This window comes from Bufo gargarizans, chromosome 8 (genome assembly GCF_014858855.1).
Source record: "Bufo gargarizans isolate SCDJY-AF-19 chromosome 8, ASM1485885v1, whole genome shotgun sequence".
NCBI lineage: Eukaryota > Metazoa > Chordata > Amphibia > Anura > Bufonidae > Bufo > Bufo gargarizans.
The window spans coordinates 197004665-197029211 of record NC_058087.1 but is presented as its reverse complement, the minus strand read 5'-3'; the positions used below and the strand labels follow the sequence as shown (position 1 = coordinate 197029211).

Sequence of the window (24547 nt, the reverse complement as noted above, 5' to 3'; positions counted from 1 at the left end):
CTGAGTACAGATAATGTAGTAGATGTCACCTGCAGTCCTATATAACATCACAGACAACACAGTGATAACTCTCTGAGTACAGATGATATAGTAGATGTCATCTGCAGTCCCATGTAACACCAAATATAGCATAGTAATAACTCTCTGAGTACAGATAATGTAGTATATGTCACCTGCAGTCCTATGTAAAATCACAGACAACACAGTGATAACTCTCTAAGTACAGAAAATGTAGTAGATATCACCTGCAGTCCTATGTAACACCAAAGATAACACAGTGATAACTCTCTAAGTACATATGATATAGTAGATGTCATCTGCAATCCCATGTAACACCACAGAAACACAGTGACAGCTCTCTGAGTATAGGTGATGTAAACCTGCAGTCCTATGTAACACCACAGATAACACAGTGATAACTCTCTGAGTACAGATGATGTAGTAGATGTCACCTGCAGTCCTATGTAACACCAAAGATAACACAGTGATAACTCTCTAAGTACAGATAATGTAGTACATGATGTAGTAGATGTTACCTGTAGTCCTATGTAAGACCACATATTAACACAGTAAAGATAATGTAAAGATAATGAGAAAAGATAATGTAGTAGATGTCACCTGCAGTCCTGTGTAACACCACAGATAACACAGTAATAACTCTCTGAGTACAGATAATGTAGTAGATTTCACCTGCAGTCCTATGTAACACCACAGATAGCACAGTGATAACTCTCTGAGTACAGATAATGTAGTAGATTTCACCTGCAGTCCTATGTAACACCACAGATAGCACAGTGATAACTCTCTGAGTACAGATAATGTAGTAGATGTCACCTGCAGTCCTGTGTAACACCACAGATAACACAGTAATAACTCTCTTAGTACAGATAATGAAGTAGATGTCACCTACAGTCCTATGTAACACCACAGATAACACAGTAATAACTCTCTGAATATGGTTAATGTAGTAGATGGTACCTGCAGTCCTATGTAAGAACACAGATAACACAGTAATAACTCTCTGAGTACAGATAATGTAGTAGATGTCACCTGCAGTCCTATGTAACACCACAGATAACACAGTGATAACTCTGAGTACAGATAATGTAGTAGATGATGTAGTAGATGTTACCTGCAGTCCTATGTAAGACCACATATTAACACAGTAAAGATAATGTAAAGATAATGTAGTAGATGTCACCTACAGTCCTATGTAACACCACAGATAACACAGTAATAACTCTCTGAGTACAGATAATGTAGTAGATGTCACCTGCAGTCCTATGTAACACCACAGATAGCACAGTGATAACTCTCTGAGTACAGATGATGTAGTAGATGTCACCCGCAGTCCTATGTAACACCACAGATAACACAGTGATAACTCTCTGAGTGCAGATAATGTAGTAGATGTCACCTGCAGTCCTATGTAACACCACATATAACACAGTGATAACTCTCTGAGTGCAGATAATGTAGTAGATGTTACCTGCAGTCCTATGTAACACCACAGATAACACAGTGATAACTCTCTGAGTGCAGATAATGTAGTAGATGTCACCTGCAGTCCTATGTAACACCACAGATAACACAGTGATACCTCTCTAAGTGCAGATAATGTAGTAGATGTCACCTGCAGTCCTATGTAACACCACAGATAGCACAGTGATAACTCTGAGTGCAGATAATGTAGTAGATGTCACCTGCAGTCCTATGTAACACCACAGATAACACAGTGATAACTCTCTGAGTACAGATGATGTAGTAGATGTCACCTGCAGTCCTATGTAAGACTGACCACATACAATGGTTTAATGTAAAGGTTTAGGTCTGTGGCTTCCTGGATTGTGGAAGTCGCCCGGGGCCTTTTCAGCTCTGTAATAACTGAGAAATGAAACTCCTCTGCCGCCTTTCTCCGTCTCCTCCTGACACTGGTCTCCTGAGGACTCTGTAGAAGACACTGCCACCTTCCCCCCATGGGTCAGTCCTGAGGCATCCATGAAGAACTGAGTCAGAACCTGAGAACCTGAGTACAGATAATGTAGTAGATGTCACCTGCAGTCCTATGTAACACCACAGATAACACAGTGATAACTCTCCGAGTACAGATGATAGAGTAGATGTCGCCTGCAGTCCTATGTAACACCTGAGATAACACAGTGATAACTCTCTGAGTACAGATAATGTAGTAGATGTCACCTGCAGTCCTATGTAACACCACAGATAACACAGTGATAACTCTCTGAGTACAGATGATAGAGTAGATGTCACCTGCAGTCCTATGTAAGACCACCGATAACACAGTGATAACTCTCTGAGTACAGATGATAGAGTAGATGTCACCTGCAGTCCTATGTAAGACCACCGATAACACAGTGATAACTCTCTGAGTACAGATGATGTAGTAGATGTCACCTGCAGTCCTATGTAACACTGACCACATACAATGGTTTAATGTAAAGGTTTAGGTCTGTGGCTTCCTGGATTGTGGAAGTCGCCCGGGGCCTTTTCAGCTCTGTAATAACTGAGAAATGAAACTCCTCTGCCGCCTTTCTCCGCCTCCTCCTGACACTGGTCTCCTGAGGACTCTGCAGAAGACACTGCCACTTTCCCCCCATGGGTCAGTCCTGAGGCATCCATGAAGAACTGAGTCAGAACCTGAGAGCTGCCACATTGTCCACCTAGGAGGAGACGGAGATGGAGAGTGCGCCCCCTGGAGGTACAGAGCAGAAATCACTGAATCCCACAACTCCATCTATTCCTAGAGTAGCTCCTATCATTGTAGGATGCTGGGAGTATTACTCCAGAGAGCCCCTCCAGATGGAAGCCTGCAGCTTATGCATCTTCAGTATATAAAGCAAACTGTATAATAGAAAGTTCTGCATCTTTCTATTGGTTTTTAAGATCTCTGCTTGTTGTCAGTGAATGAGAACCGTCATAGTTTGCCTGCAGGGAATGACAGTCTGTTCTGGTTCGTCACACAGCTGCAGAGATCGTTACAGTGTTTCCAAGCTCTGAGAACTATGCCAGCGACCTGGCCAGGACAGAACTATGAAGGTTCCTATTCACTGACAGCAAGTAAAGATCTGCAAAAGCATCACTGATACAAGGAGTCATTAAAAAGATTGCATTAGAAACTTTGTACCTGGATCAATGTGGAGCAATCTGCCGGGGGAGTGACATCCGGGAGAAGTGTGAATGCAGCTCTGGATGTGACCGGAGGATAAGACATGATATAAACTATAAGACAAGTCAGGCCGGGCGGCATAGGTTCTGTTCTCTCTTGTCGAGGCACTGGATCAGATTCTGTTATTGAGGCACTCTAGCTCTGTTATGGGGGCACTCTGTCTGATTTTGTTATGGAGGCACTCTACTTCTGCTTTGAAGCCATTACCTCTATGGGCATTCAATCTGATTCTGTTATGGAGGCACTCTAGCTCTGTTGCGGAGGCACTCTAGCTCTGTTATGGAGGCACTCTAGCTCTGTTGTGGAGGCACTCTAGCTCTGTTGTGGAGGCACTCTAGCTCTGTTATGGAGGCACTCTATCTCTGTTGTAAGGGCACTCTAGCTCTGTTATGGAGGCCCTCTAGCTCTGTAATGGAGGCACTCTAGCTCTGTTGTGGAGGTACTCTAGCTCTGTTATAGGGCACTCTAGCTCTGTTATGGAGGCACTCTAGCTCTGTTGTAAGGGCACTCTAGCTCTGTTATAGAGGTACTCTATCTCTTTTGCGAGGGCACTCTATCTCTATTATGAAGGCACTCTAGCTCTGTTATAGGGCACTCTAGCTCTGTTACGGAGGCACTCTAGCTCTGTTGTGGGACAATCTAGCTCTGTTATGGAGGCACTCTATCTCTGTTGTAAGGGCACTCTAGCTCTGTTATGGGGCACTCTAGCTGTGTTATAGGGCACTCTAGCTCTGTTATGGAGTCCCTCTAGCTCTGTAATGGAGGCACTCTAGCTCTGTTGTGGAGGCACTCTAGCTCTGTTATAGGGCACTCTAGCTCTGTTGTGGAGGCACTCTAGCTCTGTTATAGGGCACTCTAGCTCTGTTGTGGAGGCACTCTAGCTCTGTAATGGAGGCACTCTAGCTCTGTTATAGGGCACTCTAGCTGTGTTATGGGGCACTCTAGCTGTGTTATAGGGTACTCTAGCTGTGTTATGGGGCACTCTAGCTCTGTTATGGGGGCACTCTAGCTCTGTTATAGGGCACTCTAGCTGTGTTATGGGGCACTCTAGCTGTGTTATAGGGTACTCTAGCTGTGTTATGGGGCACTCTAGCTCTGTTATGGGGGCACTCTAGCTCTGTTATAGGGCACTCTAGCTGTGTTATGGGGCACTCTAGCTGTGTTATAGGGTACTCTAGCTCTGTTATGGGCACTCTAGCTGTGTTATGGGGCACTCTAGCTGTGTTATAGGGTACTCTAGCTGTGTTATGGGGGCACTGTAGCTCTGTTATGGGGGCACTGTAGCTCTGTTATAGGGCGCTCTAGCTCTGTTGTGGAGGCGCTCTAGCTCTGTTATAGGGCGCTCTAGCTCTGTTATAGGGCACTCTAGCTCTGTTGTGGAGGCACTCTAGCTCTGTTGTGGAGGCACTCTAGCTGTGTTATGGGGGCACTCTAGCTGTGTTATGGGGCGCTCTAGCTCTGTTATAGGGTACTCTAGCTCTGTTATGGGGGCACTCTAGCTCTGTTGTGGAGGCACTCTAGCTCTGTTGTGGAGGCACTCTAGCTCTGTTATGGGGGCACTCTAGCTCTGTTATGGGGGCACTCTAGCTCTGTTATGGGGCACTCTAGCTCTGTTATAGGGCGCTCTAGCTCTGTTATGGGGGCACTCTAGCTGTGTTATGGGGGCACTGTAGCTCTGCTATAGGGCGCTCTAGCTCTGTTATGGGGGCACTCTAGCTGTGTTATGGGGGCACTCTGACTGTGGTTATGAGGGTTGATTTGACTGTAAGTGCAGTAATTGGAGTGCTAGGGGTCACTCCGCAGCCCTGTAGTACCCGCAGTATGTTGGTAGAGGGAGCCTTGTCCTCACAGCTTTGGAGCGCTGACCGCAGAAATGTGTAACCCATAGCAACCGCAAACAGTGCGCCCGCCGCAGACTTGATCCCGTCAAACAGGTTTTCACAGCTTTACTACTGCAGACTGACACCAGCTCCTCGCAGTGTGAGTGTCACATTGTATCCATTGTGACCCGAGCAGTAACTTATGTGTCTTGTATTGTAGGAGCCAACTGCACTACTGAAGCCTGACACTAGCTGCACCACTGAAGCCTGAGTCCAGGTGCACTACTGCAGACTGACACCAGCTCCTCACAGTGTGAATGTCACATTGTATCCATTGTGACCCGAGCAGTAACTTATGTGTCTTGTATTGTAGGAGCCAACTGCACTACTGAAGCCTGACACTAGCTGCACCACTGAAGCCTGGGTCCAGCTGCACCATTGAAGCCTGGGTCCAGCTGCACAACTGAAGCCTGGGTCCAGCTGCACCACTGAAGCCTGATGTCGGTTGAACCACCGAAGAATGATGCCAGCCCCACCACTAAAACCTTACGCCAGCTGCACCACTGAAGCCTGGGTACAGCTGCACCACTGAAGCCTGGGTCCAGCTGCCCCACGGAATCCTGAGTCCACCTGCACCACTGAAGCCTGAGTCCAGCTGCACCACTGAAGCCTGACACCAGATGCACTACCGAAGCCTGATATCAGTTGAACCACCGAGGCCTGAGTCCACCTGCACCACTGAAGCCTGAGTCCAGCTGCACCACTGAAGCCTGACGTCAGTTGCACCACTGAAGCCTGAGTCCAGCTGCACCACTGAAGCCTGACACCAGATGCACTACTGAAGCCTGATATCAGTTGAACCACCGAGGCCTGAGTCCACCTGCACCACTGAAGCCTGAGTCCAGCTGCACCACTGAAGCCTGACGCCAGCTCATTACCATCTAACGGTAATATCTAGTATCTATAACTGACTCCAGATCAATCATTGCCCACATTGGGATCTGGGGGGTGGGGGGTGGGGGGTGCGCTCAGTGGTCTTAAGCTTAGGGTTTCCTCTAATTCAAAGTTACAGTAACCCACGATTGCTCCAGTATTCCCAAGGGGGTTTGCTCTTCTTCTGCAGGCACTTACCCGACTTCCTCTTCTTAAGGGACCCAGCTGGTACTTTCCTCTCTTTCATCATAGGCCTGGTCTGTGGCCTGGTCTGTGGCCTGCTCCATGGCCCAGTGGTCACCACACGTCTGCATCTGTTTTCTTCTCTCTGCCGTGTCCTTAGCGGCAGCCCCTCTGACACAGGCTGTCCATGCTGCTCTGCTCCATGGTCCATACCATCAGGCTGCTCTTCCTCTGCTGCAGCAGGAACCACCTTCCTCTCACCCCCAGCAGGGGGATGCGGGACCACCATCTGGCACCACGCACTTTGCTAAAATTGGCACCATCTGAGGCTTATATACCGGGCCGCTCCTTTTAATCATCTGAATGGTGATGCTCTGACCACCTCCAATGACAGCAAGGTGGCCAGCTACTGAGCACTACTTATCTAGCTGTGTTATGGGGGCACTCTGTCACCACTTATGTCCTAAAAGGGTTTGGTGCTTGTTATGGCATGTCCTTCCATATGCCAGCGTTCCAGCACTGCCCAGCAATCACAGGCGCCACATGTCAAAGAGGCAGCGCCACTAACAACGAAGGGGGGACCATATACGGATATATCTAAAGCCATCTTCCCTCCAGAAGCCTGACAACAGTCTCTTCCTGTTACTTTGTGAAGTTTTAATGTGAACCATTTATTGTAATCGCTTTCCATTCCTTTTACTTACAGAACTCCCTTCTGACACCAACAGACATGGACTCTGTGGAGAGACTGCGCGACGTCTTCCAGAAAATTCTCCAATCAAATCAGTCCAGTCTGGGACAGGAGGTGGAAATGTTTCTCCATTATACCCTTAGACATGATGACCTGGGGCAGACGGACAATCCCAGGGACAAAGTACAAGAAGTCCTGAACATATTACTTGACACAGGGGAAGACGCTTGTCGAGGATTTTTGGAAAATATGAAAAAAAATTCTGATTTGTTTCCCAAGATTCTGCATATCCTGAAGGAGCCAAGCGGTGGTGAGTGCAGATCTGTGATTGATGTGGCCGCTGTGGTTTTCTCTTAGCGTGTGACTGCTTCCTGACGTGAAATATTCTCACTTCCTCTTTCATTGTCCTAATAAGTTAATATTTTGGGCAAACATGGCGCTCGCTCTCGTGTGCAGGGGGCGTCATGGCTGGCAGGTCCCCGCTGTTTCAAACAGCAGAGACCTGCCACTAATGACCGCGACCAGCGATAATGCCGATCATAGTCACTAAAGGCTAAAGGGTATAAAGGGTGAAAAACCCGGAAGCGCGCGTCTCTGCAGCCAATGAGGATGCAGGTAGTTGAATTCAATACACTGGTTCTCTCTGAAGAGACCCGGGGTACTGAAGCTGCAATTATTATTTTGGCCAGCAGGTGGCAGGCCAACATAAGAAATGAGCAATTCTGTACAAATAATGGATCTAAAAGACCCATGATTGTTCAGAATTTGAAAACAAATAATTTGTAGGCTCAAATACGAGCTTCAAAATCATAAAAAAGTTTACAAAAACTGTTAAAAATATATATAAAAATAAAAAAATATAAAAGTTTCAATCACCCCCTTTCTGTAGAATAAAATTAAATAAATACATAAATACCCAAAAATGTAAACATCCAAAAACGCCTGTACTATTAAAATATTAAAATATTTTTCCAATATGGTGAATGGCGTAACGGAAAAGAGGGTAAAAATGGCCAATTTGCCATTTTTTCATTGCTTCTCTTAACCAACAAAATGTAATAAAAATTTGATCAAAAAGTCACACTCTCCAAAATGGTATAAAAAAAAACGGGTGGGAGCAAAACTCGTAAAATGGCGGAGGAATTGTGTTTTTATTTCAAATTCCATCCCATTTGGAATTTTTTCTCCCACTTTCCGAGTTTGGATTTTCCCTTTTATTTTGTTAACTAACGGTGAAACCCGGGGGGGAGGGGAGGGGAGCTGCGGGGGAAGGGGAGCTGTGGCAAAAAATTCCACAGAAGGAGAAGGAGGAAGAGGAAGAAAAAAAACTGTAAAAAAAAACATTCACTCGCCTCTCTCACATTCCCTTCCAGATGACCTATATAGTGTATTTCTCACCACCAGATCCCTTACACCTAGCAGCATCCCCCCCAAGGCGGCCCATTATCATACTTTCCCATTTCCCACCCACTGTCACTCATTTTTATCCAGACCTTAGAGGGGATAGAGAACAACCATGTGACCCTTACCCTACCTGGAAATACCAGTGTGTATTGGACTCTTTATTAACTTCAGTAAATCATCTTCTCTCTGATATATACCCCCACCCCACCCCGGAAAGCCCGAGCTCCATATATTTGAAGTCCAGTAACTTGCTCTTTATCTCTTTATTTTCAGCCATCATTGATTTACAATCTTTTAATATTCCCTTGACTTCTGTTTCTCTTTTTTCAGCCTCCTCCAGTCTACTCTTATATTTGTACATATCTGCAGGTAGTTGTCTCCGGTTTTCTTTAATATTCCCAACTTGCAGAGACAAATCTTTTATTGTCATATTACAGAGTTTATTTTCGGCAGAAATACCCTGCAAATTGGGGAATGTTTGTCTTCTTTCATTAACGAGGGCCTTCATTACGTTAGATTTGGCAACATTGGGACTTTTGTCCTCCACTCGAGAGTCTTCGCTCATTTTCCCATCACTCCCCGTCCACCCCCTGCCCATCCTCCTTGCTGTCCACTGGAAGAGATTTCGGGAGGCCGCCTGTTTACCCATAGCACTTATACATTGCTCCCTGGAGCGTTCCTGTTTTTTATGGTGGGTGGTGTTTGCAGAACTCATCCAGGCCTTCCCTCTCTTTCCACCTGTATGTTTTGCCATAGTTATATCTAACAGTCACTTCAAATATCTAAAGCCCAATTATCTCTATGTTTTACTCCTCTATAGATATTTCCTAAAGGGATCAGTACATGGAGAACTGAACATATTAAGCATCCACTGCCTCTCTATCCAAAAAAAGGGGAGGATGGAGAAAAACCAATTATAATAAAAAAAAAATAGATGACAGTGGGTGGGAAGTAGGAGAGTATGATAATGGGCCACCTTGGGAGGGATGCTCCTAGGTTTGGGGATCCGTTGGTGAAGAATACAATATATGGGTCATTTGGAAGGGAATGTGAGAGCGGCGAGTAAATGGCTTTTGTTTTTCCCTCTTCCTCCTCCTCCTGTGACATTTTTAGCCCCCCCCCCCCCCCCCGACTAGGTCTCTTTTCCTAATGTTCCTCTGGATGATCAACATTTGTTGTGTAGTATTACTAACTTGAAGCCTCTGTGATGTTAATAAATAAAAAAAAGTAATACTCACCTATCCCTGTTCCTCTGATGAATGGAGCACATTCATGACATCATTACAATTGGTGGACTGAGTAGAAGAGCCCATAGGCTGAAGACAGGCAGAAGAATGATCCTCATCCAATGGTCTTCTACTCAGCCCAGGAGGCATGATGATGTCACTGCATCGCACCTGATGGGGAGAGCACAGGCCGAGGCTGCTGCAACTGCTATTGATGATCATTGCTCGAGTAAACATCCATGACAGCAAAACATTGTCCCATGGTAACAGGGAAAATGCTACTGATAAATGCAAACTAATGATCGTATTAATGGTCGTTCATGCCCATACAGTAGGATGATTGGAATAGGAAAATGCATTACATGTAGGGATGAGCGAACTCGAACTGTATAGTTCGGGTTCGTACCGAATTTTGGGGTGTCCGTGACACGGACCCGAACCCGGACATTTTCGTAAAAGTCCGGGTTCGGGTTCGGTGTTCGTCGCTTTCTTCGCGCTTTTGTGACGCTTTCTTGGCGCTTTTTGAAAGGCTGCAAAGCAGCCAATCAACAAGCGTCATACTACTTGCCCCAAGAGGCCATCACAGCCATGCCTACTATTGGCATGGCTGTGATTGGCCAGAGCACCATGTGACCCAGCCTCTATTTAAGCTGGAGTCACATAGCGCCGCCCGTCACTCTGCTCTGATTAGCGTAGGGAGAGGTTGCGGCTGCGACAGTAGGGCGAGATTAGGCAGATTAACTCCTCCAAAGGACTTGATTAACTGATCGATCTGCAGCTGTGGATCATTGAGCTGCTGATCCTCAATTGCTCACTGTTTTTAGGCTGCACAGACCGTTTGTCAGTCTCATTTTTCTGGGGTGATCGGCGGCCATTTTGTGTCTTGTGGTGCGCCAGCACAAGCTGCGACCAAGTGCATTTAACCCTCAATGGTGTGGTTGTTTTTTGGCTAAAGCCTACATCAGGGTGAAGCTGTCACACCAAGTGCATTTAACCAGCAATAGTCTGTTCATTTTTTGGCCATATACAAAATCAGGGGCAAGCTGCGCCTGTCACCAAGTGCATTTAACCCTCAATGGTGTGGTTGTTTTTTGGCTAAAGCCTACATCAGGGTGAAGCTGTCACACCAAGTGCATTTAACCAGCAATAGTCTGTTCATTTTTTGGCCATATACAAAATCAGGGGCAAGCTGCGCCTGTCACCAAGTGCATTTAACCCTCAATGGTGTGGTTGTTTTTTGGCTAAAGCCTACATCAGGGTGAAGCTGTCACACCAAGTGCATTTAACCAGCAATAGTCTGTTCATTTTTTGGCCATATACAAAATCAGGGGCAAGCTGCGCCTGTCACCAAGTGCATTTAACCCTCAATGGTGTGGTTGTTTTTTGGCTAAAGCCTACATCAGGGTGAAGCTGTCACACCAAGTGCATTTAACCAGCAATAGTCTGTTTATTTTTTGGCCATATCCCAGTCTAATTCTGTCACTAAATCCATACCGGTCACCCAGCGCCTAAATACTAGGCCTCAAATTTATATCCAGCTAAATCTGTCCCTAGTGCTGTAGCTGGGCGAGTTATTTAGTGTCCGTTCAAGCACATTTCTTGTTCTGGGTTGAAATACAATTCCCAATTTAGCAATTTCATAATTTAGTGGTTCCTGCTATATCAGAGCTATTTGAAATCTATCCCAAAAAGGGTATATAATATTGAAGGTGCACATTGGGTCATTCAGAATAACTTCACACACACCCGCTACTGTGTATTTCCAAGTCTAATTCTGTCACTAAACCCATACCTGTCACCCAGCGCCTAAATACTAGGCCTCAAATTTAAATCCCTCTAAATCTCTCGTTACCCACCGCTGTACTGTTGTTGCTGGGCAAGATATTTAGTGTCCGTCAAAGCACATTTTTTGTTCTGGGTTGAAGTACAATTCCCAATTTAGCAATTTCATAATTTAGTGGTTTCTGCTATATCAGAGCTATTTGAAATCTATCCCAAAAAGGGTATATAATATTCAAGGTGCACATTGGGTCATTCAGAATAACTTCACACACACGCTTCTGTGCATTTCCAAGTCTAATTCTGTCACTAAATCCATACCGGTCACCCAGCGCCTAAATACTAGGCCTCAAATTTATATCCCGCTGAATTTGAATACAATACATTGGGCCAAATAATATATTTGTTGTTGTGGTGAACCATAACAATGAGAAAAACATCTAGTAAGGGACGCGGACGTGGACATGGTCGTGGTGGTGTTAGTGGACCCTCTGGTGCTGGGAGAGGACGTGGCCGTTCTGCCACATCCACACGTCCTAGTGTACCAACTACCTCAGGTCCCAGTAGCCGCCAGAATTTACAGCGATATATGGTGGGGCCCAATGCCGTTCTAAGGATGGTAAGGCCTGAGCAGGTACAGGCATTAGTCAATTGGGTGGCCGACAGTGGATCCAGCACGTTCACATTATCTCCCACCCAGTCTTCTGCAGAAAGCGCACAGATGGCGCCTGAAAACCAACCCCATCAGTCTGTCACATCACCCCCATGCATACCAGGGAAACTGTCTCAGCCTCAAGTTATGCAGCAGTCTCTTATGCTGTTTGAAGACTCCGCTGGCAGGGTTTCCCAAGGGCATCCACCTAGCCCTTCCCCAGCGGTGAAAGACATAGAATGCACTGACGCACAACCACTTATGTTTCCTGATGATGAGGACATGGGAATACCACCTCAGCATGTCTCTGATGATGACGAAACACAGGTGCCAACTGCTGCGTCTTTCTGCAGTGTGCAGACTGAACAGGAGGTCAGGGATCAAGACTGGGTGGAAGACGATGCAGGGGACGATGAGGTCCTAGACCCCACATGGAATGAAGGTCGTGCCACTGACTTTCACAGTTCGGAGGAAGAGGCAGTGGTGAGACCGAGCCAACAGCGTAGCAAAAGAGGGAGCAGTGGGCAAAAGCAGAACACCCGCCGCCAAGAGACTCCGCCTGCTACTGACCGCCGCCATCTGGGACCGAGCACCCCAAAGGCAGCTTCAAGGAGTTCCCTGGCATGGCACTTCTTCAAACAATGTGCTGACGACAAGACCCGAGTGGTTTGCACGCTGTGCCATCAGAGCCTGAAGCGAGGCATTAACGTTCTGAACCTGAGCACAACCTGCATGACCAGGCACCTGCATGCAAAGCATGAACTGCAGTGGAGTAAACACCTTAAAACCAAGGAAGTCACTCAGGCTCCCCCTGCTACCTCTTCTGCTGCTGCCGCCTCGGCCTATTCTGCTGCTGCCGCCTCGGCCTCTTCCTCCGCCTCTGGAGGAACGTTGGCACCTGCCGCCCAGCAAACAGGGGATGTACCACCAACACCACCACCACCACCTCCGTCACCAAGCGTCTCAACCATGTCACACGCCAGCGTTCAGCTCTCCATCTCACAAACATTTGATAGAAAGCGTAAATTCCCACCTAGCCACCCTCGATCCCTGGCCCTGAATGCCAGCATTTCTAAACTACTGGCCTATGAAATGCTGTCATTTAGGCTGGTGGACACAGACAGCTTCAAACAGCTCATGTCGCTTGCTGTCCCACAGTATGTTGTTCCCAGCCGGCACTACTTCTCCAAGAGAGCCGTGCCTTCCCTGCACAACCAAGTATCCGATAAAATCAAGTGTGCACTGCGCAACGCCATCTGTAGCAAGGTCCACCTAACCACAGATACGTGGACCAGTAAGCACGGCCAGGGACGCTATATCTCCCTAACTGCACACTGGGTAAATGTAGTGGCAGCTGGGCCCCAGGCGGAGAGCTGTTTGGCGCACGTCCTGCCGCCGCCAAGGATCGCAGGGCAACATTCTTTGCCTCCTGTTGCCACCTCCTCCTTCTCGGCTTCCTCCTCCTCTTCTTCCACCTGCTCATCCAGTCAGCCACACACCTTCACCACCAACTTCAGCACAGCCCGGGGTAAACGTCAGCAGGCCATTCTGAAACTCATATGTTTGGGGGACAGGCCCCACACCGCACAGGAGTTGTGGCGGGGTATTGAACAACAGACCGACGAGTGGTTGCTGCCGGTGAGCCTCAAGCCCGGCCTGGTGGTGTGTGATAATGGGCGAAATCTCGTTGCAGCTCTGGGACTAGCCAATTTGACGCACATCCCTTGCTTGGCGCATGTGCTGAATTTGGTGGTGCAGAAGTTCATTCACAACTACCCCGACATGTCAGAGCTGCTGCATAAAGTGCGGGCCGTCTGTTCGCGCTTCCGGCGTTCACATCCTGCCGCTGCTCGCCTGTCTGCGCTACAGCGTAACTTCGGCCTTCCCGCTCACCGCCTCATATGCGACGTGCCCACCAGGTGGAACTCCACCTTGCACATGCTGGACAGACTGTGCGAGCAGCAGCAGGCCATAGTGGAGTTTCAGCTGCAGCACGCACGGGTCAGTCGCACTACAGAACAGCACCACTTCACCACCAATGACTGGGCCTCCATGCGAGACCTGTGTGCCCTGTTGCGCTGTTTCGAGTACTCCACCAACATGGCCAGTGGCGATGACACCGTTATCAGCGTTACAATACCACTTCTATGTCTCCTTGAGAAAACACTTAGGGCGATGATGGAAGAGGAGGTGGCCCAGGAGGAGGAGGAGGAGGAGGAGGAAGAGGGGTCATTTTTAGCACTTTCAGGCCAGTCTCTTCGAAGTGACTCAGAGGGAGGTTTTTGGCAACAGCAGAGGCCAGGTACAAATGTGGCCAGACAGGGCCCACTACTGGAGGACGAGGAGGACGAGGATGAGGAGGAGGTGGAGGAGGATGAGGATGAAGCATGGTCACAGCGGGGTGGCACCCAACGCAGCTCGGGTCCATCACTGGTGCGTGGCTGGGGGGAAAGGCAGGACGATGACGATACGCCTCCCACAGAGGACAGCTTGTCCTTACCCCTGGGCAGCCTGGCACACATGAGCGACTACATGCTGCAGTGCCTGCGCAACGACAGCAGAGTTGCCCACATTTTAACCTGTGCGGACTACTGGGTTGCCACCCTGCTGGATCCACGCTACAAAGACAATGTGCCCACCTTACTTCCTGCACTGGAGCGTGATAGGAAGATGCGCGAGTACAAGCGCACGTTGGTAGACGCGCTACTGAGAGCATTCCCAAATGTCACAGGGGAACAAGTGGAAGCCCAAGGCCAAGGCAGAGGAGGAGCAAGAGGTCGCCAAGGCAGCTGTGTCACGGCCAGCTCCTCTGAGGGCAGGGTTAGCATGGCAGAGATGTGGAAAACTTTTGTCAACACGCCACAGCTAACTGCACCACCACCTGATACGCAACGTGTTAGCAGGAGGCAACATTTCACTAACATGGTGGAACAGTACGTGTGCACACCCCTCCACGTACTGACTGATGGTTCGGCCCCATTCAACTTCTGGGTCTCTAAATTGTCCACGTGGCCAGAGCTAGCCTTTTATGCCTTGGAGGTGCTGGCCTGCCCGGCAGCCAGCGTTTTGTCTGAACGTGTATTCAGCACGGCAGGGGGCGTCATTACAGACAAACGCAGCCGCCTGTCTACAGCCAATGTGGACAAGCTGACGTTCATAAAAATGAACCAGGCATGGATCCCACAGGACCTGTCCGTACCTTGTCCAGATTAGACATTAACTACCTCCCCATAACCATATATTATTGGACTCCAGGGCACTTCCTCATTCAATCCTATTTTTATTTTCATTTTACCATTATATTGCGATGCTACCCAAAGTTGAATGAACCTCTCCTCTGCCTGTGTGCTAGGCCTAAATATATGCCAATGGACTGTTGCAGTGGTGGCTGACATGAAGCCTGATTCTCTGCTATGACATGCAGACTAATTCTCTGCTGACATGAAGCCAGATTGTCTGTTACGGGACCTCTCTCCTCTGCCTGGGTGCTGGGCCTAAATTTATGACAATGGACTGTTGCAGTGGTGGCTGACGTGAAGCCTGATTCTCTGCTATGACATGCAGACTGATTCTCTGCTGACATGAAGCCAGATCCTCTGTTACGGGACCTCTCTCCTCTGCCTGGGTGCTGGGCCTAAATTTATGACAATGGACTGTTGCAGTGGTGGCTGACGTGAAGCCTGATTCTCTGCTATGACATGCAGACTGATTCTCTGCTGACATGAAGCCAGATCCTCTTTTACGGGACCTCTCTCCTCTGCCTGGGTGCTGGGCCTAAATTTATGACAATGGACTGTTGCAGTGGTGGCTGACGTGAAGCCTGATTCTCTGCTATGACATGCAGACTGATTCTCTGCTGACATGAAGCCAGATCCTCTTTTACGGGACCTCTCTCCTCTGCCTGGGTGCTGGGCCTAAATTTATGACAATGGACTGTTGCAGTGGTGGCTGACGTGAAGCCTCATTCTCTGCTATGACATGCAGACTGATTCTCTGCTGACATGAAGCCAGATCCTCTGTTACGGGACCTCTCTCCTCTGCCTGGGTGCTGGGCCTGAATATATGCCAATGGACTGTTGCAGTGGTGGGTGACGTGAAGCCTCATTCTCTGCTATGACATGCAGACTAATTCTCTGCTGACATGAAGCCAGATTGTCTGTTACGGGACCTCTCTCCTCTGCCTGTGTGTGTGCTGGGCCTAAATATATGCCAATGGACTGTTGCAGTGGTGGCTGACGTGAAGCCTCATTCTCTGCTATGACATGCAGACTGATTCTCTGCTGACATGAAGCCAGATCCTCTGTTACGGGACCTCTCTCCTCTGCCTGGGTGCTGGGCCTAAATTTATGACAATGGACTGTTGCAGTGGTGGCTGACGTGAAGCCTGATTCTCTGCTATGACATGCAGACTGATTCTCTGCTGTCATGAAGCCAGATTGTCTGTTACGGGACCTTTCTCCTCTACCTGGGTTCTGGGCCTAAATTTATGAAAATTGACTCTTACAGTGGTGGGTGACGTGAAGCCTGATTCTCTGCTATGATATGAAGACTGATTCTCTGCTGACATGAAGCCAGATTGTCTGTTACGGGACCTTTCTCCTCTGCCTGGGTTCTGGGCCTAAATTTATGAAAATTGACTCTTACAGTGGTGGGTGACGTGAAGCCTGATTCTCTGCTATGATATGAAGACTGATTCTCTGCTGACATGAAGCCAGATTGTCTGTTACGGGACCTTTCTCCTCTGCCTGGGTTCTGGGCCTAAATTTATGAAAATTGACTCTTACAGTGGTGGGTGACGTGAAGCCTGATTCTCTGCTATGATATGAAGACTGATTCTCTGCTGACATGAAGCCAGATTGTCTGTTACGGGACCTTTCTCCTCTGCCTGGGTTCTGGGCCTAAATTTATGAAAATTGACTCTTACAGTGGTGGGTGACGTGAAGCCTGATTCTCTGCTATGATATGAAGACTGATTCTCTGCTGACATGAAGCCAGATTGTCTGTTACGGGACCTTTCTCCTCTGCCTGGGTTCTGGGCCTAAATTTATGAAAATTGACTCTTACAGTGGTGGGTGACGTGAAGCCTGATTCTCTGCTATGATATGAAGACTGATTCTCTGCTGACATGAAGCCAGATTGTCTGTTACGGGACCTTTCTCCTCTGCCTGGGTTCTGGGCCTAAATTTATGAAAATTGACTCTTACAGTGGTGGGTGACGTGAAGCCTGATTCTCTGCTATGATATGAAGACTGATTCTCTGCTGACATGAAGCCAGATTGTCTGTTACGGGACCTTTCTCCTCTGCCTGGGTTCTGGGCCTAAATTTATGAAAATTGACTCTTACAGTGGTGGGTGACGTGAAGCCTGATTCTCTGCTATGATATGAAGACTGATTCTCTGCTGACATGAAGCCAGATCCTCTGTTACGGGACCTCTCTCCTCTGCCTGGGTGCTGGGCCTAAATATATGCCAATGGACTGTTGCAGTGGTGGGTGACGTGAAGCCTGATTCTCTGCTATGATATGAAGACTGATTCTCTGCTGACATGAAGCCAGATTGTCTGTTACGGGACCTTTCTGCTCTGCCTGTGTGCTAGGCCTAAATATATGCCAATGGACTGTTGCAGTGGTGGCTGACGTGAAGCCTCATTCTCTGCTATGACATGCAGACTGATTCTCTGCTGACATGAAGCCAGATTCTCTGTTACGGGACCTCTCTCCTCTGCCTGTGTGTGTGCTGGGCCTAAATATATGCCAATGGACTGTTGCAGTGGTGGCTGACGTGAAACCTCATTCTCTGCTATGACATGCAGACTAATTCTCTGCTGACATGAAGACAGATTCTCTGTTACGGGACCTCCCTCCTCTGCCTGGGTGCTGGGCCTAAATATATGCCAATGGACTGTTGCAGTGGTGGCTGACGTGAAGCCTCATTCTCTGCTATGACATGCAGACTAATTCTCTGCTGACATGAAGACAGATTCTCTGTTACGGGACCTCTCTCCTCTGCCTGGGTGCCGGGGCCTAAATATCTGAGAATGGACTGTTCCAGTGGTGGGTGACGGGAAGCCAGATTCTCTGCTATGGAACCTCTCTCCAATTGATTTTGGTTAATTTTTATTTATTTAATTTTTATTTTAATTCATTTCCCTATCCACATTTGTTTGCAGGGGATTTACCTACATGTTGCTGCCTTTTGCAGCCCTCTAGCTCTTTCCTGGGCTGTTTTACAGCCTTTTTAGTGCCGAAAAGTTCGGGTCCCCATTGACTTCAATGGGGTTCGGGTTCGGGACGAAGTTCGGATCGGGTTCGGATCCCGAACCCGAACATTTCCGGGATGTTCGGCCGAACTTCTCGAACCCGAACATCCAGGTGTTCGCTCAACTCTAATTACATGAGCTAAATCATCAGTTGACATAATGAAGGTTCCACCTGATGCCATATATCAAATATCCCACTTATTGTATGCAGCGTCTCGGGGTTCACTCATGATGGGAAGACTCAACTTTACTTGAACACATCATGAATCAATCAAGTGTTCTTTAAAAATGTATAATCAGCTGTTCTTGGTAGCAGGATCATTGTGATTTGAATAAATTCTTACTTTTTGTTTTTGTTTTTTCCAGACAAGGCGATGTTCGAGCTGGCAGTTGAAGACTTGGGTCTAGGTGAATTTCTCCAACACAAGCTGACACTTTCCAGTGTCCAGAGTCTTCTTTGTGGAGAACTATCCGATGTTTCCTGTCATTCCATGAAGGACATTTCTATGAACTTTCTAAGACATCTCATGGCATTGAATATGCAAGAAGCTTTCAGAAGCGTTGACTCCAACCGTGAAGCTGCTCATTCAGAGCAGAAAACTTCAGACAACATATCAGGATGCGTCCACCCTTTAGATGTTCTCTGCGCTCTCCTCCATTGCTCGGACAATTTTCTACGACAAGAGATTATACGGCGGATGTCCATGTGCCAGGTGCCTGTTCCTCTGCTGCTTCCTGCTGGTGAATGCAGAGACGGCACATTTCTGTTGTGGGCAATGAGAGGTGTTATGAAACCATCGATCAACCATAGTGCATTTATTGAAGACAGTGTAGTGAACATCCCTTTGCCAGTTTTTTCCTTCATAAGTCTAGGGGAATGTAGATGTAAGTCCATAGCCAAGATTATCCATCAAACTCTACCGAAAGTTCAACAGAGAAATCAGGATGATGTGATGCGTTGGGGTGATATGCCAAGATGTCTCTCAGATGGTTTGGTGGAAATATCTTGGTATTTCCCTTCTGTCCAAACAAACTTGACGCTACTCAATGCACCTTTTGCAGTGACCAACCTATATGGAGACTTGCAGTCCAATATGAAGCAGTTCCACTTTTTAACAAATGTGTCCTCTGCAGTGTTCATAATTGCAGAAAATATGACTGATCAACAGTGGAACCTGTTATTAAAGGCCGAGGGAGATAGGAAAAATTACTATTTCATAGTTCAAGACCAACTCAACCAACATTCAAGCAGGTTTTGTAGCCAATTTTCAGACTTCAGATTAGATGAGCAGAATGTTCTGGTGGAATCTCATGAGAACTTTCAAGAAAACTTACAGCTTATCCTAAGAAATATAATGCAAAGCTCTCCTAAACAGATGACACTGAGCGAAATGTCGGTGGTGGCCTCAAAACTTGACTTCTGTAGTGATGAAAACCAACCTGGCTGTGAGTATGCAAGATTGCACTCTCTGGACCTCACCACCGATATTATAAATGCAGCAGAATATAACGAAGGAAACATAAAGCAGCAGAAAAATCGAAAAATGCTAATCTCAGAAATCGAAAAAGAGTTATGTCGACTGAGAGACCAAGGAGAACTTCACACAATGGACTATAAATCCAAGCTAAATATGTATGATCTCCAGGTTAAAAATGGCAATAATCACAGTGATATAATGACCAATCTATGTTACACATTTACTTTCATGAACAAAGAAGAGCAAAAATATTTCCTTCAATGGATAAAGTTTCAAACATTCTCCACAAGCTCCACAGTAAGTGAGATATTACAAGAAGATGTGTTTTGTAAGATTGCGCAGATGTATGAAGCAGAAGTTATCGCAGTAAGCACAAGACTGTTTGCTAAATGTCCTAAAGCAGCTGCAGATCTCCTCCTTCAAGGAATTCCGCTTGAGCTCATTGATGGAGACACCCCCAACATACACCTGAAGTGGATCACTGATGTCCTGTCAGAGCTGGACACCAGAACAAAAGGGAAATGCAGAATGAGAGTGATATCTGTACTAGGGGTTCAAGGGACAGGGAAGTCCACTCTGCTGAACACCATGTTTGGTCTACAGTTCCCTATGACCCATAGACAATGCACACGAGGAGCTGTAATGAGTCTTATTAAGGTGGAAGAGAAAGACTTAGGCTGTGACTACCTTGTGGTGATTGACTGTGAAGGATTACGAGATCTTGATAGAGCTTCAGCTCAGGACAGCTTTGATCATGACAATGAGTTGGCGACACTAGTGGTTGGGTTGAGTGATATTGCAATAATCAACATGGCTTTGGGAAGTACCTCAGAAATGCTAGATACACTGCAGATTGTGGTTCATGCATTACTTAGGATGAAAGCAACTGGGCAAAATCCCAATTGTCTGTTGGTCTATCAGATTATCAAAGGGGCATGTCCTGAAGACATAACCATGATAGAAGACGAGGAAATGCTACGTCTACAAATTGAAAAAAACAGCAACTTCCTCCAGTATAATGATACCATAGAATGCAAGATTTTGGGTGGTTACTGGATCATTCCTCCCTTTGATCTTGAAACTTCTTGTTATAGTACCAAAGTTGTAGAGTTAAAACAATATCTACTGCAAGAGATAAAATATATATCTCAACCCGGCAGCTTTCGCGATGTGCATAGCTTTGCTGGTGATATCAAGGCTCTATGGAATTCAGTGAAATATGAAAATTACATCTTCAGATTCAAGAATATTTTAGAAGGAAAGATATACACTGAGCTCTATGAAAGGTTCCTGGAACTGGAATGGAATCTGCGTAGAAAAGTGCACAGGAGGTGGGCCACCCTAGAAGACTGGGCCTACTCACAACCTGCTGGTGAACTGCATACAAGTTTATTAGTCCAAGATGTATTGAGAATGCTTAATGAAGAGGCAATGATGATGCAAGAATCCTTACAGGTCTATTTCACAGAAAATTCTGAAAATACGCATTCTTACATAGCAAGGAAGTTTGAAGTTGAGTTTATGGAGAAGATGAAAAACCTTAAGAGTCAGATGGAAGCTAACTACACGACAAAGTGTTCCAAAATTAAACCTTTAAGGTTCGGATTAGTAAATACAATTGTGGAGGATTTCTCCCGAGAAGAACAGGACCCTGATGAAATTAACATCGATGTGACATTCTACTGGAATAATTCTTTTGCCAAATATAAGTCCATGATACTGAAGCATCAAAATGTCGAGGAGGAATTTTTACAACTCCTGAGACAAGATATGAGGACCAAAGGGAGCTTAGTCACAGAACTCATCCACGGTATCAGCAGTTTGTCAGAATATGTTCCTGCAGATTTCACATATGATGTCAACAAATCTTTTTTGCGGGGGAAATGTGACCACATGGAAAACTGTCTAGCCTGCCACAACAAAAGGCTCAGCGCCATCAGGTTCTTGTTCAACAAATCTGATAAATATGTCCAGAAAGTGGTTGAGTCAGAAACAGTGTATGACCCGCTGCATGGCATGACCCTGCTGAACATGGTTAATAAAGTGATCCGTGATGACACCGTGCCTTATGCAGTCCCGTTTGAACTAAATCTCAAGCTCCAAATTTTGGCACAATTTGCTCCACATTTTCAGAAGATGCATGATGACTTCTTAGGAGAATGTTTTGAACAGAATGTTGTTGACTACAGAGCGAAAGGAATAAATTACCTAGAGCAAATACTACAAGATAAAAGGATTGCCAAAAACTATTGTCAAGATTGGTTGAAGCCGGCGGTGGAACTAAAAGTCAAGAAAATGTTCCAACATAAATTTACCAATGAATATACAAACCATATGTGTGCAGTGATGAAGAGCAGGCGGAGCCCCACTGAGGCTTCGCGTGAACTGAGGTGCGTTCATCATGCTCCAGTAGAAGACACTCTGGAGAATATTTGTAATCATTACACAGATCAAAATAAGATTCAGATCCTATTAGCAAACATCATTTCTTCAGTTATAGAGGACATCAGGAAGGTGCTAAACCACCCAGACGTCCTGAAAAGTGGGAATTTTAGGGACCTCTTAGCATCAGTGTGGTCAGTACTGGAAGATGGAATATCAGGTGGAAGAGATAATATTGCGAATGCCCCTTTCTGTGTCACTGTATCGAATGCTCCTCAATGCTCTTCCTATCTTGACTTTTTTGTAAAAAAAATAGAAAAACAAATTCAGGAAGAATTCAGTTCCAAGAGCATCGAGCAGCTTTACATGGGGTGCTCTTAAGTAATATACTAAGATACACTGGACAATGGGTCATCAGGTTGGCCAGGGCATCCTCGTGTGGAGAAGGGAAGAGTTTTAGGAGCAATGCCATCTAAATACTAGTAGATAGAAACCTCCAAGTTGTCACTTGTTTGTATTAGACTTTTGACTGGTAAATCATTGATAAACGGGACAACTAAAGGCTCTTTTGCATGGACTGATGATCAGAATTATTGCCTCTTTTTTGTTGGGTGATCACATCTTTCATGAGGCACCAAAATGGCAATTTGTCGGTAGCACATTGTCCTGTGTAAAGAGGAATGTGCTGCCAACAATATGCAAAGTGAATGGGGGACAAACGATCGTAGTAACGATCCTTCATCTTCCATTCAGCCATGTAAAGACGAATGCTGGTAGACCTGGATCACTGATCAGCCATCATACCTAAGAATCAATGTACAACCGGGAAGGCTTCTATAGGGGACATCTATAGAAGCTGTAATGGCCGCCATTCCAGAAACAGACAGGATACAAGTCTATCAGATGTTCAGCTGAAAGACGCCTTAGGACAGGTTTCAATTCACCAACAGCAAGCACTTAAAACACAAAGCTTATTAGAAAGTTATCCATGAATAAGGATTTATTCACACGGCAAGATTTTTATATGGTTTGTGACAGTAATAAACACATAATGTCGGGATTAACCCTTTTCATATTCTTTTTTATTTAACCCTTTAAGGACACAGACTATAAAAGTAAAAAAGAGAGAATAAGGCCTCTTTCAGACGGGCGTTGCGGGAAAATATGCGTGTGCATTACGGGAACACCCGCGATTTTTCTGCGCGAGTGCAAAACATTGTAATGCGTTGCACTCGCGTGAGAAAAATCGCGCATGTTTGGTACCCAAACCCGAACTTCTTTTGCGGACACGCAATTTGCTGATCCGCAAAACACCACGTTCGTGTGAATGTAGCCTTATACAATAATATATCATGTTTATTGCATCGCAGTAATGGGAACGACCTGTGCAGTGAAGGTAACATCATTATAAGGGCTCGTGCACACAACCGTTGGGTATCCTGCGTGTATTCCGCATTTTGCGGACCCGAATGGCCGGCCCCTAATAGAACAGTCTTATCCTTGTCTGTAATGCGGACAATAATAGAATAGAAGAGTCTATTTTTTTGCAGAACGGCCATGGCATTTTTTTTAAACCCAATTGAAGAAAATGGTTTCACATACGAGCCACAAAAAAAATGGAATGGACACGGGAAAGAAATACGTTTCTGTGCATGAGCATTAAGAGTGCCTTCACACGACCGTATTTATTTTGCGGTCAGCAAAAATCTGATCCACAAAAAATACGGATGATGTTCGTGTGACATCCGTGTTGTATACATTTTTTTGCGGATTCATTGTAACAATGCCTATCCTTGTCCGCAAAACGGAGAAAAATAGGACATGTTGTACCTTTTTTGCAGGGCTATAGAACAGACACACGAATGCGGACAGCAAGCAGTGTCCGCATCCTGTCCGCAAAAAATACAGTCGTGTGAATGGGGCCTAATGCACTGGAATCTTAAATTAAAAAAAGACACATTTGCAATTTTTATGCATTTAATAAAAGTGGAATAAACATAAAGAAAACACATCATTGTATGTTCTCCAAAATGCTCATCTTAGAAAGTCCCAGAAAAACCTAAAAGCCTAAAACATCAGCCTCAACCCAATCAAAAATGTCAAACTATCAGAAAATTGCATTTCTGATGGTCTTAAAGGCCAAAAAAGAAGACGGCGTGAGGAACTGGACTCATTTGTCAACTATTTTTTATTTATTTTTTGGGGTCATTGTGGAGCATTTGCCTTTTTAATAAAATCTATGGTTCTGACAGATAACTATCCGGCATATAATAGTAGATATAGCTAGTGCTGCTACAAAGCGCTCTCCACCCAGGGACAGTGTGCACCTCCTCCCTTACTGATTGGACAGACTGTTCCTGTAACGTTCTGCCTGCCACCATACAGATACAGCTGCCCGGTTCTCTATCAACTCCCTGCTCTCATCTCTAACTGCTCCACTCATCGGCAATATCAAGGCTCTGATGGGACACTTGAATTCTTCATCAGATCTTCCTTCTACACAGCAAGAGTCTTCATTGATCATTAGAGGATGGAGTCAGCAGAGTCATCTCA

General features: G+C 46.1%; 1 protein-coding gene across 1 annotated transcript; it reads left to right on the top strand.

Moving 5' to 3' along the window:
• Window positions 1-2632: 2632 nt before the first annotated feature.
• Window positions 2633-23154, top strand: LOC122944494 (up-regulator of cell proliferation-like). The gene is made up of 4 exons (XM_044302836.1): window positions 2633-2719; window positions 5381-5954; window positions 6830-7124; window positions 18501-23154. The coding sequence occupies exons 3-4, from the start codon at window positions 6854-6856 to the stop codon at window positions 22373-22375; spliced, it is 4146 nt and encodes a 1381-aa protein (XP_044158771.1). The 5' UTR covers window positions 2633-2719; window positions 5381-5954; window positions 6830-6853; the 3' UTR covers window positions 22376-23154.
• Window positions 23155-24547: the final 1393 nt, after the last annotated feature.